Here is a 19,878-nt window from a genome sequence, read left to right as displayed (position 1 = left end):
TTGTATTGAATTACAATGTATATACATAACTGTCGTACCTTGGAAAAACAACAAAACATAAATAAAAACCTTTTCGGGTTTCACTGCATGGTGACGGGAAGCGCGCTGCTTTGGCAGGACGTCGAGTTACGTTCATCTCCAGAGTGCGACTGCGACGATGAGAGTGAAAAACGGAACGCTCGTCTAACCGGCGCTCACTCGGCTAACCGGGCAAAGCAAATTTGCGGCACATGCACGTGCTTCTGTTGTGTGCGCGACAAAGCCGGAGAAACAGGAATGAGCGACACTTCACGTGTGTCCTTAAAATCAGCACGGTCTCGTACGGTATAATAATAATAATATTGTACGGTATAAACACGGTCTAACACGGTGAGGAGAGAACTGACCTTGATCATTCCATATCAATGTGCCCGAAGTAGAACGTCGATATTCATGGATTCTATAAAGCTTTCCAACAGGAGTTTTTTAAAAAATATACATATACAGTATATCATGAATGTGTATTACTTGCTATAACGTACAGATCATAAACATCACCGTTAAGGATGAAAATGGAACAAAAACTGAAAAGTGGTCAAAGAAGTGTGGAGCGGTGGACGCTTGGAATTAACGATGCACGTGGATCGGAGGACAAAGGGCGGTTCGACGCGGCATCTTGGCTTGGGCGGCACGCTCGGAGAAAAACTGGATAATGGTCGAGGGCGATGATGGAACACAAGCCTAAAGATGGAACACATCTAAGAGAGAGATCACATCAATCCGGGGAGAGATGCAGTGTGCAGAGGCAGTGGATTGTTACTACATCGCAGGAACGTGGGAGGTGGTCCGCTCGGAGGAGGCCGTCATCCAGCAGCGGCTAGTTGATCATGGCTGACGACGATAACAACGAATCCAAAGAGGAGATTAAAGTAAACAAGCCGCAAGGTAATCCTCACCGCCAGTTAAAAAAAATGCATTTCACGGATTTAATTCTCCTCATTACTAACAACCATAGAGAGCAAAGCGAGGCCACCAAGGGCTTGTTATTTTACTCACTCGGTGGCGTGCTGGGAAATGAGAATTACTCATTGTCAAGACCGGCTCGTGTAATGACGCATTTGTTATATTCGTATGTTAAATTGCCCGCGTTGATGATGTAAAAAAATAAAATGAAAAGTGAAACCTTTAATGAACTAAAAAAAAATATCGCCGGTTATTTTGATGGCAAAATTATCTCGTCTCTGCGACGTTCAAATGACGCCCGTTGCTGCGGAAAGTGCAATTCTGCAACAAAAAAATACAAATTAAGCGTTTAGCGTGTTAATTTTTTCCACCGTAAAACTCCGCAACGACGCGGCGGGTGAATTACTCCACTCATCCCGTAATTGGCGAGCGCGGCGAGAGATTACAGAACGAAGGGCAAGCAGTGACCCTCCGTGCTGGCGCCACACGCTTCGTTACGCGTGCCGGAAAAAAGTAGCGAGGGATAAATGCTGCGTGCTACGTTGTTGCAATGAAAACTACTCGCAAGACGGGTGTTATGAACGCCACCAACCGAGGGCCCACAATGCTGTGTTTACGAGCCGTGTGTGGCAAGGCATTGTTCCGCGCCGTCTGTAATGCTGATCCGCTCACAAAACCAACCGACCGACCGAAAGAAATTCAACAAAAACAAGCGATGATGATGGAGATACTGGGCAATTTGAGTTGTTCGCACGCACATGCAAAGTTTATCATGGGTTTCGTTTTTTTTTTATTTACAACTCTTTGCCAATCCCGCTGATAAATGTTGGTCATGGGGGTTAGTTGGAACATCCTTCGCCACGCTAGTCAGTGTGGGTTGAAGGGGGTTGGATGTCGGTAATGGGGGTGAGTTTATTTGACCCATACTTCACCACGCTAGTCAGTGTGGTTTGGTGAAAGGGGTTGCGGGGGGTTCCCAGGACCGGTTCAGATATCACTCATCACCTGATGTTAGCCGTGGCCAGGATTCGAAGTCAGGTTCATAGTGCGGTAGCGCAGTGGTTAGGATGCCACCCTAAAGGGCATTATTGTTGTGTAATAATGCCCTTTATTTAACCAAATAAGTGTCACTGAATCTCAAGGCTCTCTTGCTGGAGGTTCTTGCATGAGGATGGTTGGACAATTTCATGAGAGTTACGAGTTTTTTTCATGTGGGATGAAATCTGGAGTACCCGGAGAAAAACCACGCACACTCAAAGCTCCACACAGATAGATTCAATAATTCCTTGCTCTACTGTCACCTCATATCCACATCGCAACTCAACCCTATTCTGGTATTCCCAGAGAAGGCTTAAGTACAGTACTCATCGGGCTCAACCTTACTTAGCTTCCGAGATTCGACGAGATGAAACACACGAAAAGTGATTTCATCATGCTACGTTCGCGTGTGGGGAGCGGTGGTGCAGCGGTTAGCGCGCTGCGCTAGGAACCTGGCGACCAGAGTTCGATTCCCACTCACGGCCACCAACACCAGTGACGATTATCTGCACTGGTACTGGGCCTCCCCAGCCTCAAATGAGTACCTGGTGCAATGTTGACATCGCCACTCGGAAGACAAAGGCGGCCGGGCGTGGTGCTGGCCACCCATCCCTTTGTGTACCGTTCTGGCACACAACAGTCTGTTAAGGCTATGGGGGGGGGGGCTATTTGTATTTGTCTTCCTGTGCAAGCGAAAGCTGGCATGGGCAGCGGCGTCTTTCTGCTGCAGGCACTTGTTTGTGGGAGCGAGCGAGCGAGCGAGCAAAAGGATGTTTCGATGCACTTGAGCAATTGTGCACAGGTGCGTGCTCACGCACACGCGCATGCGAGTGTTTGGTGGAGAACTTGTGCACAAACATGATCACAATGGGACCAGTGCTTCACTCTATTATTTGGTAAATTCACCACGTCCACGTCCAAGAGATCAAGGTACATTCTACACAAGTCACGTTTTACCCCTTCCAGCAATTTGGCGATTTGTCACTATTCAAGGTGTGCAATTTTGATTCCAGAATCGATCGTGAGTTTTATCGTCTGACATTTACCGTCTCGTTTGTATTGTTTTTCTTTTTGTTCCGTCTCTTTTGTGCGGTTTCATTTGTCCCATGAGCTTTAAATGTAAAACATAATTTGCGTATCATTTGCACGAGCTGTAAATGATTAGTTTTCGCAAGCTTGATCCGACACTCGTATCGCGAGCGACAGAATCATTATAATCTCTGAATCTATGCATCGTCGCCAGCCTAATGAATACAATCTCACCACCAGCTCAGGCGTGGGATGAGCTAACTATTCCGCAGACCAAAATTGTGGCTTGTAAAAAAAAAGCTATTCATTATCTTGATTAATTTTCTTTCATTATTGACAACAAAAACACAAGTCAATATATAATATTTTCTCGGACAAAATATTGAATCGGGCTGAACAGGTATATTATATATATCGTAATAAATGGGACATTCACTAATTGTGCAATGACATGCAGTCTGCTGCACATATTACAATGAAATATGACTCGACGCCTGTGGTATGACTAACACAATTTACGCTCGCCTCTAAGTGGCACGTATTTAAATCGGAAAAAACAAAAAAACCGGAACAAAACAAAGCATCCAAAATAATTAAGAGTGTCCCTCCACAAGAACCCTCTCTCCTGAGCGCAACTTAACCTCGCGACACCTGCGTAAGAGCTTCCTCCATAAATTTACGTCCGTTAGTGTTTGCAATGGGGATAATCGCTAATGGGCAGTTTTCAAGCTACACGCCACAAAATCAATATCCCACCACCACACTCTCACGACACGGACTCCTGGGTACCATTGCCGGCCATGGTGGGGAAATTCCCTCCCCGAAAACGTCCAATCCATGGGATTTACAGCCCCTCGCTCGGGCCAGGGCTGGCTGATGTATTACTCCTCGCTCTTTGATTAAGACAAATGAATTGTCACGCCATGAATCTGGTGGGATATACACGCGGCATGTAAGGCCATCCGTTCAAAGCATTTGCAGAAGCTTTATAAATCAACGGCAAACATGAATTATGAAACACTGCAGATTGCAAAAATAAATAAACAAATAAAGAAAGAAAGCCCTTGCCGTATATCATATGTCGACTGCACAAATATACATTTATTTTCATTTTTCGCCCCCTTTTTGGCAGAACGCGCGGTTGGCTGTACTGCAGGTCGGAGCTATTGGTTTCCGGGAGTTTGCTCATATTTACCGTGAATCATTTATTTCCGCAGCACTTTATTAGGAGAGGGATGTTGTAGTCCGTGTGCCCATCTCTCCCGCGCGCTCATCACTAATTCACGCAGCCTCCGAGTGTCCGTGCGAGCTCGCGGCCGTTGTTTAAGCGAGCCCATGGGCTACTTATTGCTACACCCGCGAAATATTACGCCCGTTAGTCTGGCCATTCGAGGATGCTTGACATGTTTTCACGAGAACAACAAAACGGTTATCGTGCCAATCGCTGTGTAAAACTCGCCAATGGCCAGGCTCGTGTATGCATTTTTTCGTGAAAATGCCACTGATCTACTTTGAAAAAAAGCACCCCTTGCAAGTATTTTAACAAACGTGGGCTCTCGTTGGTTATTGGTGATAACCTTTTGGTGTCTCTGCCCTGACCTCCTACTCCACGGACTCCATTTTCACCCTAATGCAGTTCTCAATCTTATATAAAGCGTACTAAGATGCGGTTGCGTTTAGACGCCATGAATGCATCGTTGTATTGTTGTCGCTGCGGCGTAAATTTTTGCAGTTGCACCGCACGGCTCTCAAGCGCACTTTTCGGGGGTTACGTTCCGTGCCGTTCGGCATGATGTTCGATGTTTCGCCCCGCATGCTCGGAAGCTAAAGACGCTCCCAGAACATGGAGCAAAAAAGTTGAACGTCTTGCCAAACGACACAAAAAACACTAAACTAACGACTTAACAATTACTTTACCAGGTAAGGCCCACTGAGCTATGTAGCTCTTTTTCAGAAGCAACCTGGCCACAAATGATAGCTAAACGAAGCGGCTTATCTCATGTGAAAATGTATAACAGCCAAATATTCTAAACGCATCTTGATTCTAAATGTGGAGGGAAAAACAAGTGGACATGGAGAAAAATCCACGCGACCACGGGGAGAGAGACATGCAAACTCCAAATATACAGCCATCAGGGTCAGGATCGAACCGACGACCCACTGTATACCAAGTGAAGTAGTTAACATCTCACCACCGTGGCGCCCCACATCAGAGGGCTCAAATGATTGTTGCTGCCATTTAAAAAATATAACGTTACACGACGTGGCGGCAACAATCAGTGCGTGCGTGTTCGCTTTGTTAATGTGTGCACATTTCTCCTTGCAGTCGGATGCAATGAATGGGGGGCTCCTCTAACAGACTGGTTTACCAGCTTGTCTCAGATTTGCAAGTGGCTCCCCTCGCTGCTTATAAACTCCAAGACCGAGTTACGAAACTGAAGTAAAAGAATATCATATCGAGTTCACCTATTAGAGCCCCAACCCCACCACCCATTTATACATCCTGCGGGATGAGAGAGCTTCCCCACACAGTACGGATCATGGGGATTATCTGACCATGCTTCACAATGCCGGTGAGTGTGTGTTGGTGAAGGCGGGCAAGCACGAATGTTGGAGCGTAGCACGACAATGGACTTGACTTTCTTAGCCCTCTACTGACAGTGGAGTCTTGCTGTCTATAACAGCTGCTGTTAAGCACTACCAACATTGGAACCTGTGACACACCGCAGGAAGTGGAGTAGAGTCAAGGATGTAATGGACGGGCACAGAGAAAGAAACGAGAGAGGATAAATTATGGGAAACAAGTCGGTAAGAGGATGGAAAGGGAATAGAAAAATGGGAGCAATGGGTCAGGAAAGAAGAGGATAGGGGAGAACGAGGCTACATCAGGGCCTCGAATCTGCACGGAGCAGTGTCTGTTTTCACAGTGGGTGGGGGAGAGGGGAGGGATTCAGAGTGGGGGTGGCCACACAGAAAGCACGTGCATTACGGGAGGCCTGAGTTCATTTAGATATATATCGATGGGGGGGGGGGGGGTCACCAATCCAGTGGCAAGGTTCAAAATCCTGCTTAGCATTTGAGATCCGATGAGATCCGGGTGCATTCTGGGAGAGTTGGTCACAGGCAATGGTCGGAGTTACAGTGTGTCAACACATTCCGGCCTCATCCGTGCAAGAGTGTTCAAAAATCAGCACCCATCTCCACATTGCTCCAATTCAGTGTCTCGTTCAGGAAACCAATGCGAGATCCCACGTTGATTTACATCACCGTTTTTGTAAAGGGAGACCTGCAACACCACACTTACACAGCGAACAGAAATGTAAGGGGCCATCCATTTAGTAGGTACGCAAAAATCTGTCAAATCTTGACCCCCTCCCCCCCGAATCCTATAGAATGGCCGATATTCAATCCACGCAGAAACGCTCAAGGATTAATACTATTAATGTGTTTAAGCAAACAGATAGTCCACCGCTGGCTGCATTAAATAATTAAGTTGCGTACCTTTAAAAGGTTTGTCTGGTGTCCGCTAGGTTCAAACGCCGACTGAACGCAGTCGAACAGGTGACGTATTATAGGAATTTCATCCCACTTTATTTTCTCCCATAACCGATTAGTTTCTATCTTGACTTAAAGCTTTTGTGACTGCAGGAATTCATATTATTTGGGTCTTTCGGTAAAGTCACGTAGAACAAAAAATATATTAACAAAAAACTACGACGCTTCGATCGCAACACAAGCAATCGTCATCAGGAGAAAAAAGGGGGGAGGATATGATCCCTGACATGCAATTCCCCGGTGAATACAAACTAAGCTGTGTCTGCAGCAGTAGTTACATTGGGGAAACTAAGCGATATGTCTCGGACCATGTTCGTGAACATAAGGCAGATCTGAAACACGATAGGACCAATACCTCGGCCGTGGATGATCATTGTTTTAACGCTGTGGGCTCACACGAAATAGATTTCTCCAAGACGAAGGTACTCTGCAAACCCACTGGTTATCAACAAAGATTCGTTCATGAAGCCATCCAGATATATAGACAGAGACACAATTTCAACCGAGAAGATGGGTACAAACTGAGCAATCATTGGAAGGACGTTATTAACCAGTTTAAGTCATAACTGGCTGTGATGTTTCCATCCTACCTTATGATGTTAGTGGTTATGTTCGACTCTGATTAATTTTACATTAAAACAGGTTAAATGTATCACACTAACACAGCCACCGTCGCTCATATCCTCCATGTGGCGGCGGCGCTGCGATCTTACATTGACATGCTAATCTCTTACATTGACATGCTAATCTCTTACATTGACATGCTAATCTCTCCCAATACAATGGCCATCTCCGTGCCCTCGTCGTGGAGGTAGCTCTCCGATCTTACATTGACATGCAAATTTATCACTTTAACATCACTAGCCCCGCCCACTTCGCTTATGACCCATGGGCTACACCAGGGGTCCTCAAACTACGGCCCGCGGGCCACATGCGGCCCGCCGAGGACATTTATCCGGCCCATGGTCACTAATTGGGCTGCGCTTGTGAGCACTAATTGGGCTGCGCTTGTGAGCACTAATTGGGCTGCGCTGGTGAGCACTAATTGGGCTGTGCTGGTGAGCACTAATTGGGCTGTGGTGGTGGGGACTGATTGGGCTGCGGTGGTGAGCACTGGGCTACACCCATTGAAAACCTTTCAAACAGCCTGCCTCAGCAGCTTCCCGTCTCTTTTTTCTCCTGATGACGATTGCTTGTGTTGCGATCGAAAAGTCATAGTTTTTTGTTAATATTTTTTTGTTCTACGTGACTTTAGCAAAAGACCCAAAGAATACGATTAGTTTATTTTTGTTGTTCTTGTTTACTAGCTTGCGGCCTAGCTTTACACACAGCTTTGTACAAACGGTTATACTTGACCGTGTTATCCATCCTGACTGGTTATTAAAAAACACGTCTATTACGATCTTAAAAACACGATAAAAACTCGGTGAACTAGTCCCTACATAAAGTGTGTCGACTGAACATCTGCTGTAACAGTAGACCGATGTACAGACGAGTGTTAGTACTGAAGTCCGGGCAGCAGTAGCACGAACAGAGAGCACTGCGGCAGCTAAAATCTTGAGTCAGCGGCAGTCTGCAGTGAGGCCAGATTGAAGGATGTGTAATTCATGGGGCAGGCCGCCAGATTATGTCAGACTCAATGCTGAGCTGCGTGATAGCTAGCAGTGAGGGGTACGGTGGCATACAAGTGACACCTCTCCCACAGTCCCACTTCTCCCGGTAGTACTTGTCTGACAGCTGAAGAAACTGAACTGTGGCTCATTTGAAGGCCAATGTAGACAAATTATTACTGAGGTTTCACCCCCCCCCCCATTTCCTATGGGTACATACATTGTCAGTAGACCCCCCAATCGCAAGCGTACGCATTTGGGTTACCCCCCCCCCCCCTCCATGCGTACGTACTAAATGGATGGCCCCTAACCAAATTTTAGGAAATTTTATCTTCTCACACCATGGCACAATCGACACAACTTTTAAAGGGGGAGGGGGGAGGGGTGGGGGGCAGGTGGGGGCAGAAGGAAGGGGGCTTTTACCCTCCCCGCCTCTTAGCGGGGGGGGGGGGGGACGAAACGTTACATTAGCCCCCCACTAAAATTCCCTGTGGGCTGAAGCAGAAGCCAAGCGACATAATTTTAAAAAAACGAAAAAGTTTGTATTCACACGATACACCGTTAAAACAAACACATACGGTACATTAATAATGCAATATACTTGCATTAATATTGCATTAATAATGCAATGGTTTGTACATTACTTAAGTTAAAAATAGTTGCTTAGGGGACAGACGCTGTAGCCAGGGGAAGGTGGGTGGGGGAAATAAAGTAATGAGAGGCTGGGATTGACGGCCACGCCGCTTGAATCTTATACCAATCCTAAAAACAAAAACTAAACTATTTTTTTTATTTTACCAGGTAAGGCCCACTGAGTTACATAGCTCTTTTTCAGAAGCAACCTGGTCACAAATGAAAGCTTAACGAAGTGGGGAGAACATAGGAGAGAACATGCAAAGTCCAAATATACAAGCGTCAGTGTCGGGATCGAACAAACCTCCTGTATACCAGACGAACTAGTTAACATCTCACCACCATGGCACAACCAATATTCGCCCCATGTCCTCGTCCCCCCGGCTACAGCTCCTCCATGCAAGAGATACTACCTTGTCCTCCATATTAACATCTGCAGTGTCACAAATCTCCCCCAAAAAGACACACAAGGCAGATCGTTCCCTACCCTTCCATTTATACAATGGTAGAAACCGTTTGGTGATGCTGCAATTGACAGCGAGGCAGAAGCTCACTTATCCAACAACAAAAAAATCAACACGTTCGTAAACACTACTGTGGCCTTCAAAGGAAAAACATGATAGATGACGTTTCAGGCAATGGCCCTTCTCCACAGCACACGAAGCCACTTCATGCTCGTCACTAACACTGCCATAAAATAAAAAATACGAGAGACGGCTTTTTCGGACAATGATCCTACTTCATAGCACGAGGTGTCATGTGCTATGACGAATACAACGTTTCCTGATAGATATCTTTTCCTTTTCAAGCCACACAGTTGCATTGAGCAATTTGTTGTGGGTTTTCTTTTTAAATATACAATGACAGCATTGCATGTGCACCACAGTTTTTTTTTTACATCCATTGTATGGCAGATGAAATAAACTTCAGGAAATGGTGGTTCACGATTGAGATCACGCCGAGAGGCTCTAGGGGAGGACCTTCGTCCAGTTGGTGGCAGACCATGGCTGATGCTTTAGTAACAACACCCCACAAAGGTTTAACTACAGTAGCGGTTCTCAGAGTGTGGTTCCCGGTACCACCGGGTGGTCTACGATGGTCCTCCAGGTGGTCTGCGAGGCTGTGATGCAAATGCTGGTTGATTTTACTCATGATTTTTTTTTATTGAAAACAAATTAAGTTAGGTAAACTACCCTAATTAAATGCCACCACCTACCTAAAAGGAAACCCATTATAGCTGCGTTTAAGAAGAAAAAAAAAAATGTTCCGGTAATATGAATAATTTTTTATGACTGGTATTTATAGTGAATGCGTTTTGCCACACCAAGGGTGGGCAGGCTGTCTGGTGTTCGCGGGACAAACAAGTTTGAGAAACACTGAAGTACAGGAATCAAAGCAGACCCTCATTAACAACAACAACAACAATAATACTACGACGGCTTAAATGCCGCTGTGCGAATGCCGTGTGTTACTCACTGCTGGGCGAAGAGCTCCCACCACATCCCATGGGCAGCGGAGGAGGCGGCAGCAGCACGGGGGCAAGGCTCGCGGGCGGATGCGGACTGCGCAGGTGGTGCTGTTGGAGTCGCTGCTGCTGCTGGAGTCGCTGCTGCTGGTGCTGCAGCTGCTGCTGCTGGTGCTGCTGCTGGTGTTGCTGGTACTGCTGGTGCTGCTGCTGCCGGTAGTGTCCCGCGAGCGATCCGGGGAAACTCGCCGGGAAAAGGAAGGGGTACGGCACGGGCATGGGAAACCCTCCGCTGGCGCCATTCGGCCCGACGTAGCCTCCTCCTCCGCCGGCGCCGCCACCGCCGTTGCTAAGGCTGCTGCTGCTGGCCATGGTCACCGTGGCCGGCGACCGGGTCGGGTCCGCTTCACGCGCGCGAGCGTCCTCACGCGCGTGCCCGCATGTCCCCACGGCGTCGAACACGCTCCCTCAGCGAAATTCGCAGCCCCGTCGCGCCTCCGATGTGGTCATTGATGGTCCGTAACGCTGTGCGACGCTAGCACGGGGAAGCACGTGGGGCGCTGCCCCCCGCTTGCCTCCGCGGAACTTCTGGACTCGGCGTCAGCGGCGCAGGTCGCATCGTCGGAGGAAGACGACGGACGGCGGTTGCGAGTCCCATGCACTGTCTGCCGGGACGGTTCACCGCGCACTGCGGCGCGAACGCTGCGTGCCCCGTCGCTTGGTTTGTATCATTGCGGCGCGACGTTTCCGAGCGGGGGGGGGGGGGGGGCTGCAGCGGCGACCGCGTGCCAGCGGCCACCGTCCTAAGCCACGACCGTGGCCACGGAAGAGTCGAGCGAAGCAAAGTGAAGGTTCAACGAAGTAGGGCGCAGTAATGCTGCCGGATTCGGTTTGCTCAGCTATGCTTCACAGCCAAACAGTCGTTGGCACTCCCACCACAAGTGGGAAAAAAACATTGAACCCACTGAGCCTTAGCACAAGTCAAACCAAAGAACAATATCCCGGTTTTTATGTTCAGCTTCAAGTCAGGGTCTTCTGACACGGTAGATTCGCATTCCTGATCACGAGCACGCGCAAAAAGATCTGCGATGATCACGGCAGTCGTTCCGGTTTCCCGAGTTTGCGAGATTCAAGCCAAAACAAATCCACCCTTCATCTTCCACGGTAGCGTTGCCTCCGCGGGCTCCAGGAGAGTGAGAGGGGCTCTCTCGCTCTCTCCCCAGGGTCTCGGTGCTTTCACCCCTGGCGTCAGCGAGCGAGGCCACGGATCTGCTGGCGAGTGGCGTCCATGCGATGCCCAGAGGAGGAGTAGGAGAGCTGCCGCGCACCCCAAGCTGACCTCCGACCCCCAAAAAGGCACTCTTCAGTCACGGTCCAGCCCTGCCACCCGCACAGCAGAAAGGAATGGGTTAAAAGTGCCCAAGTCTTGCGATTAATAATTAAACCTTCAATTTGCATTTTCCCCTCCACCTTCATCATAAAGACAAATTTCCTTGAAACACTGATTAATGTGCTTCCTCGTTTGATACTAAATGCCCGTGCAAAATCGCTTTTAACCAATACTGATGTATATGATTTATATTTATTGTGCCTGTGTGTATCTAAGTGGATTAAATACATAAATGTATGTATACATGTACACAGTGCTTGCAAAGTGAATGTACATGTAGGATCAGGCTGCTGTTGAGAAGACCCAATTCCTGAAATGTCAGCTGATAGTACACTTTTTCTGTGTTTGTGATAAATGTGGCTAGTTCTTTTTTTTAAATATTACATTCATCTACCACTGGTGCCTTGACGGTCACACAAGCCCCACAAATTACACGAGCGTGGTGAAAGGGCTCTCATCCAGCAGTGGATTGACGACAACATGACCGTACACGTATGGTATACGACTGCCACTGCAGTTCCTTCATTGTTGTTCCCCCACAAGTAAAGCCGCGTTGCTGGCAGAACAGTGTCTTTAAATAATTAGATCATCCCATTAGTATATTTTACCCTCAACTGTTAAAAAAACCAAGAAGATATATCTGCTCCTTATCAATTTAGTTCGACCAAATGTAATTAATTTTTTACTTCATGTTGGAATTGAGGCAACCCCCGCCCCTCCCCCAAGCCTCCGTGTGCCTCGTGGGCTCATTTTAATCAACGCGGTGTCGTCCTCTCGGGCTCCGGCCCGGGGGCTAAGAATGACGAGCGGCGAGAGAACGTAGACGGGACGACTGCGGGCTCGCGATCACGGCCGACAGACAGCGAGGCTAGCCAGGTTCCTCGGCTAATGCGTCCCTGCTTAACGAGCAAGAGCGCGGTGGCGCTAAACCGTTTCATTTCTCCGCACAGAATAAAACGGCTCTCAAGCGAGCGTCCGCCAAAGCACACACACACTTTTTTTTTTGCTTGTTCTAAATGGATTTCCCCCCGGCCTTTTAAAAGGCGATGTTGTATCCCCTTTAAAAGAGCACCAACCCATGCAGGAGCATTAAACATGGCAGAGCCGTAATTAGATGAGTTAACGCGAACTTAAGAATTGACAAATTAATATGCGGCAAGAGCCTTAGACAATCAGGCACTGGCAAGTGACACGCTTAAATTCACTTTAAGTGGGGGATCATATTTGGCCTCTTGCCTCCGTTTTGACTCTTTAGTGAACATGGCACAATGTTTTTTTATCATTGCGAATCTCTAATTATTTGATGATGAGGACTGCAGACTTGGATGGATGACCAATGGCAGTGCTTGCACACGGAGTTCCTTTCTTATCCGTACTGAATTATCCATATTGCGCGCATTGTCTCACGTGATACGATTCTCCCGTATGTGGTGCAACTTTAATCATTTACCATGCGGCTTTAGGTACTCGTTAAGGCTCGCTACTAACGACAAGAAGTCGTTAAGCGGGTTGCTTCTATCTCTGGGGCAGTTCATACTCCATCGTAACTGCAGTGAACATCCTACACCCACCATCATCATCCCGATGATGGTTGAAGTGTGATTCGCATGGCACATTGGAAAGTATAATAACGTGGGTTATTCCTGCAGGCAAGGCTCACTAAGCCTCAAGACTCGTATTCAGGAAAGACATGCATTCGCAAGTTTTAGCCAGGAGTACTCAAAGAAAATCCCGATGCATTAAGAGGGTATAACGATAATTGGTTGGCAGAGATGCGTGCGTACCAAATTCAAAGTGATGTCCCACTTCAGACGAGAATATCAAGGCTGTGCTCGTCTCCTCTTCACAACCCAGAGCCAGTGGTGGGAAATTCGCGTTCCCATGACGGGGGCAAGGCCATCCATAGGAGAACCACTGTTGACTTCCCCACAAAGTGGTACCTATTTTATAGACGCCTGTATGGATGATGGGCTGAGTCTATCCCCAATCAGGATTGCGGCAGGCTGCCAATTTTCAAACCCTTTTACCGCATATCGATTTTCAGAGCTAATCACACCACTTCATACATTTTTCTGAAAAAGAAAAAAAATGTGGATGTCATTTTTTGTTGCTTTGAAAATCGGTTTGCAGTTAAAGGGTTTACAAACCGGGAGCCTGCCGCCTACATCAGTGGGGTGGGCGAGTTGGTAAGTATGCAGACGTGTCCGTGGGCTGGCAAATATTCGGATGCCTTCATCAACCCATTTGTTGTGACCCTGATCTCCTGGCCTCCTCGCGAATCTCTACGTGATCCACCAACCCTTTTGCCTCCCCCAAAGGGCTGGAATTACGGGCAAGTGCCACGACACATGGCTGATCTATGGGCGTGTGCAATGTTTATTTTGCAAAGAGGTAAGGACCACACAGGCTGAAGCTATGCCCGTACCTCTATGTATATTGATACCGGCCAGCGGCGCGTGAATGTAAAAGCATTGCACAGCACTTCGCCCATGACCAAACCGCCTGGAATGCGCCAGGTCTCGTCAGATGGCGGAAGCTAGCCGGGCGGGGTTCAGCTGGATATGGATAGCGCCAACCACGCAACACAGGTTGCTATAGACTTTGGGGCTACGCGGTGGGCAGCAAGTCAAGTGAGCAGTACAGCAAAATCGGTTGTTCTACTGCACTAATATGCTCCCACGACCACGTTTCCCGATTTCAACGACCCGCACCGATCGGCACGGTTGAAGTATGGCCGGTGACGTCATGGCGGTAGCGGGTTCGCCGCTCGTCGCAAAGGTTCGCGGTTCAATTCCAGTGGCCGCCCTGGTTACTACTGCCGGTGTGCATTCACCGTAATAATACCACGCGCCAGTCATTTTAGCTGTGACGGTCCCACCTGATTGCGGAGACTTGTGTTGCCTCCGAAACGTCGTTATTTATTATTTTATTTCTATTATTACTTCTATAAATTTTATTTTTATTTTTTTACCTACGTGATTTTACCGAAAAAGCCTAAGAGACTGTACTGGTCTCTTGAGTTCTCAACTGGTTAAACTAAAATAAACTTGATGGTAAAATAACCCCCATGAATGACACGGTGTGTATGGGGAGGCCTTCATCCAACAATGGATTCCCAAAGGCCTGTTTTTATGGATCTTCGTGTTAAACCCAGTGATATATTTGTCATCAACGCCTTATTAAACCCTGTAGACTGCTGGGCATACTTAATACATTTTGATCGTGGGTACTGAATAAGTACAATGACACAGTGGGGGTCGTGTGGTCAGCTCTGTGCCTGACTAACTTTGTCTCTCCATCTCTGACGAACCATGATCTATTCGTTTTAGGCTGAGTAGATCAGGAGATGAGCCGTGGCACAGTGGTTAGCGTACTGCACAATGAAGCCTGTATCCCGAATTCGATTCCCGCCCATGGCTGATGTCAGTGATAAGTGATATTAGAACCGGTTTTACAATCTCTACCTACACCAACTGGCACTGACCACCATGGTAAAGTATAGAAAACAAGACTCATGACCGGCATGACATGGAGAGGAGACCTTCATCCATTGGTGAATTTGAGGATGGCTGGAATTTTTTTTAAACTTTAATCTCAATTAGACAGATGCCAATTTACATGTGTATTCTGCGTGGCCAGGAATTGATTGAAAGCAGCGTTCTCACCATCCCAGCACAGTTCTATAGTCGTACACGCGTGAGAATTGTATGTAGTGTGAAAGCCGAAAAAGGCTTCCTGAACAGACAGGGCCTCGCTTAATCAAATCCATTTACGCAAACTAATTTGAGTTTGGCATTTGTAAGATAATTTATCCCGGAACATTAAGCTAAAGCGTTAAACAGCCCGCTTGCAAGTAAGGCTTTAGTGTGCACATTTGCAATTTGGAAGAAAAACATTATGAGAACAATGTATTTTCTGAATTGCAGTCTCTCAAGCAGACCAATGCGTTCTCTTTTGGGAAAACATCAGCTGATCAGAATACTTTGGGCAGTCACAGGGTCCACGTCTGACAATATGTCACGGGCAGCATCAGCAGCAGCATTAGAATCAGCAGCAGTAGCCATTCTCACTCCACTGCTGGATAATGAGTTATCCATGAGGCCCAGGCACGTGTGTGCTTTTACTCCTGGGGCGATGGCAGCATCCCCTACGTCCACCCAACTACCACAAGCAGATGCAAATGCACCACGTGCACACACACCCACACAAGCAATGTTTACTACGCAAGACCCTCCATTGTTTCCTTCTTGTTGTTGTTTTGAGCTGCATATTGCGCTATTTTGCGCGAAATGCTGCAAGCCAAAAAAAACTCAGGTCGCCGGGTTCAGGCACAAATGCGCGACACAAATACACGTGTGTGCGTGTATGTGCGTGTGTGTGTGCGCGCGCCCACACACTGTGTTGTGCGCAAGGCCCTCTAGTGCTCTTGTTGCCAGGCTGCATATTGGGTTATTTAGTGCGACGTGCTGTGCTAACAGCAGCGATGCACTCAGGTGCCCAAGGCGGAAAGGGAATCTCTGCTGCTGCTGCTGCGAGCTCATCGCGCTCGGACCTGCGCGGTGGCGGCAGCGGCGGCGGTGCCAGGTTTTCTCGGAGCAGATCGGAACGAATCGTCCCTAATTGCAAGGGACACGAGGGGAGGGGGGGCACACAACCCCCAGTTCAGAGTTGGTAGATAAATACCAGATGGCGCCCAATCTAGCCGAGGCTCAGGAGTAGATCATCCCACCAAAGCCACACTGATCAATTAACAATTCATTCCACACGGCGTACGCGGGGTGTGTGGGGGGGGTGGGGGTCAAGCCGGGCCTCACGTTCTGTCGTTCTCCATAGCGAGTGTCATTTGTGGGGTCGCGCGCGCACGTGCACGAGCTCAGACGCGCACACGCAGCGGCGGTAACGACTCCTCTAATTCCACGTGACATGAGACACGTATCACAATAAGGCGATGTTGCTCCACGGTGGCACAATGCACGTTAAAACAACACCTCCGTGTATCAAGCCACTGTTCTCACACAGTCTGCACCGTTGTGCCTGGGTACTTGCCCCCTACCCCTCCCCCCCGCCAACAGGGAGCCAGGGGGTGGTGTGAGTGAGCGGCAAGGCTAACCAGACAGACCAGAAAACCGTGCCAAGCCTGCAGGTACACTAATTGAGACCCCTCATAAAGGGCATGAGGTTCATGCGCGTTTCACTGTGCATGCTGCATAGTTACACACCACACACACACACGCGCGCGTGCTTTCACAGCAAGAACCTGCTTTGTTACACACAGTAACGAGCAGTCTTAAGGTGCCGGAGGTATTTTGAAAACAATGGAGAGAAGAAAAAAGGAAGTACAGTAATAATTTGAAGGGTTTTGCACGGTTTTAGTCAGGAAGATAAAGCCAGGTAAGGTCAAGATTATTCGGACCATGCCACCTTCTGGTGTCTCTCGTTCCATGGAACATCTGACTCTCACCGAAGAACTGCTTTCACAGAAGAGCTGCTGCTGCTTGAACACTCGGAAGACTAAACGACGATGCCAAACTCGGTTTGTCGGCCTCCACCGACACGGAGCGACCACGAATAGTTCAAATGTAGCGCATTCGTTTTGGAGGGATCGCATTCGTATAGCAACACGGCGCTGCAACAAGAAGAAAACGCGACGGATTCTTTCGCGCAGCGCTCTCCGTGAGAAACAACACCAATCAAGCGCGCTACACTATTTTTGCGAACGCACACCACCAACAAACAACAACAAAAACCCACCATGGGAAACGGGCAGGGCCCTCGGCACCGCGTTGCCATGCGCTTGGGTGGGCACACTCGGCACTTTCACTTCTCTCTCCTGGGCCCCCACCACTCCCCGATACGGCACAGCAACTGGCACGGCTTTTAGCGGCATAGCGTTGCCACCTGTCCTGGCATTCCCAGCATCATCCTCTTTTTAAAGCAGCCGTTGTCCTGGGAATTCTGTGAAGTCTTCCGAGGACATTAAAAGTACCTGGATTCTGTCCGCCGTGCGATGACACACCAACTAGAGCGAGCAATGCACGTGCCGTTATTCCCTCCTTCCAGCAGTACTGTGAGGATATTCTTCGTCTATCTTCCCACGCGTGGTTACGTTCCGGCCCTTTTCTTTTAATACCTCGGGAGATGGCAGCCGTGGAGCTACGAGCGGCGAGACGCAACGCGTGCACACCCCGAGAGAGCGAGGCCAGGGGGGGGGCGGGGGGCGGCCAGGAGGAGGGGTGGCTTCTCTCCCCCCCCCCGTTTCCCGTCCTCATCCGAGCGGACAATTTGATTCTCCTGCGCCGTCGCCGCCGCCGCTACCAACCACAGGCCCTCCTCTCGTCCTGGGAAGGGGCTTTTATCACTCCTTCTTCCCCAATTACGTTAACAAGCATGACGTGATTGTCGTGCGCGCTCCGTGAAAGGGGAAACAAGCTGTAAAATTGTACTGATGAGTCGCTCGGCTGTATTTACGCACTCACACAGAATTAACCCCGAACAAGTTGTACGTGCTAATTTGGCAAGTTGTTGGCAACGGCGTTTTTGGCGGACGTTGTTTATGCGAGTAAAAAACAACCAGCACAAATTTCGTGCGAATTCTGGGGATAAATCCGCCGGCTGTTAGGAACTTACAAAAAATCCACCCGAGGCGCACACACAACAAGCACGCACGGGCTCACTCACTCACTCACTCCGCTCGCCCTCACCTTGAATTAAGCCGTCAAAGTGACGGCCAGGTCAGTTCTGGGCAGTAATGGCAACAAGCCGTGCGGCTCGCGTCGCTACACGCGCGGCTCGACGACTCCGCCGGTTGCCGACAGGACCTCGGCTCGCGCCGCGGGCCCCTGGCCCTTGCCCCGTTCCAACCCGGGCGCGCTTGACCTGTCCCTGCCGGGAAGACGTTCTGACACGGGCTGGCTGGATGGCTGGCAGGATCTCCCCTCCTGCCGCTCTCCCACCACCACCGCCGCCGCTCGTGCACGCACACCAAGTGACATCGCGGAACGAGAGGCCTGACGAACCACTTTTGCTTGCGGTTGAGACATCCCCCCGCCCCGCCACCCCCACCATCCTCCCACCATCCAAACCAGCCCCAAACCGCCCCCAACCCTCCACCACATGGCGCACGCACGCACGCACACACGCACGCACGGAGGCCCCGCGAATGAGCACGGAATGAACCCAGCCGACCTCACCCCCCCTATGTCGTCGTGCCCCTTGTCTGGCTCGCGCGGGGTCACGCGGGGCAGTTTTTAACCAACAAAAAAAACCGACACGCAAAACAATGGGAAATAAATAAAAGGCATGTTTCAAATCCGTTTCCTTTCCATATAAATAATCGGCATACCGGCTGTGCATATACTCTACTGTACGTGGAATACGGTTGCTGCCTTTTCCTCACTGTAAACCAAAGAGCCGGACTGACGTCTCGGCACGGGCTCTGTTATCAAACCTGCGGGTTAAACTGGGAGAAAGTTCAACGCGGAAAAGCCGGTACCACACCTCGGTGCGAATCGATCCATGCTGCCACCCGGAACACAGGTGCCATTTGCCAGACTGTCCGGGTCAGATCCAGACACGAGGCAAGCCTCAAGTGGCACCAGACTGCAAGAATGAAATGTGGCAAAATGTGAAACATTATTTGTTTTCTTATTAAAAATCATGCATCCAAAATGCATAAAATGAAAGATTCGTCATGCTTTGCTTTCCAAGAAAACCCTTACACTAATTTTTACAAGTAAACAATTTGTCATCACCTTATGAGATGATAGTTTCAGTTTTGTGTTGTTGTTAAGCAATTAAACACAAATATGCCTCAAGATGCCAGAAAACAAGATTGAGAGACCAGCTTGAGGAAATGGTCAGAGGGACCTCCGTCAGATCTCACAAGTTGTACTCTACTATGGGAACCTCATTTGCCAGTAAAAATATGATAATTGGTTTTTTACCCTTCTATCTGGCAACAAAACAAAAAAAAGGTGTCAGTTTTGTTGCCAGATAGAAGGGTAAAAAACCAATTATCAAGTTGTACTCTACTTCTATGTTGTACTCTAATTCTATGCCCCACATCTACCCCCCCCCACACCCAACTTTACTTTCTCCCGCACCTCCACGTATGGTACAATAGAAGTGTAACATGCATCCAACCCGCACTGCACAGCGCGGTGAAGTATGATAGAATAGCACCCACGACCCACAACAGTGCCGTGAAGCCCTCATAC

General features: G+C 48.7%; 1 protein-coding gene across 1 annotated transcript in view; it reads right to left on the bottom strand.

Moving 5' to 3' along the window:
* The window catches only part of LOC144720958 (retinoic acid receptor alpha-A-like), an 84,047-nt gene extending 65,384 nt beyond the window's left edge, over nt 1-18,663 (bottom strand). The window contains exons 1-2 of the mRNA XM_078598162.1: nt 18,364-18,663; nt 10,284-11,652 (exon numbers count right to left, since the gene is read on the bottom strand). Of these exons, the coding sequence (XP_078454288.1) occupies nt 10,284-10,644 (361 nt within the window). The 5' untranslated portion in view covers nt 10,645-11,652; nt 18,364-18,663. The remainder of the gene's footprint in view (nt 1-10,283; nt 11,653-18,363) is intronic.
* Between the last annotated feature and the right edge of the window lie 1,215 nt (nt 18,664-19,878).

This window comes from Lampetra planeri, chromosome 10 (genome assembly GCF_965212315.1).
Source record: "Lampetra planeri chromosome 10, kcLamPlan1.2.h2, whole genome shotgun sequence".
Lineage (NCBI taxonomy): Eukaryota > Metazoa > Chordata > Hyperoartia > Petromyzontiformes > Petromyzontidae > Lampetra > Lampetra planeri.
Note: the sequence above shows the minus strand (reverse complement) of the source record. Positions and strands in the feature narration are given on the sequence as shown.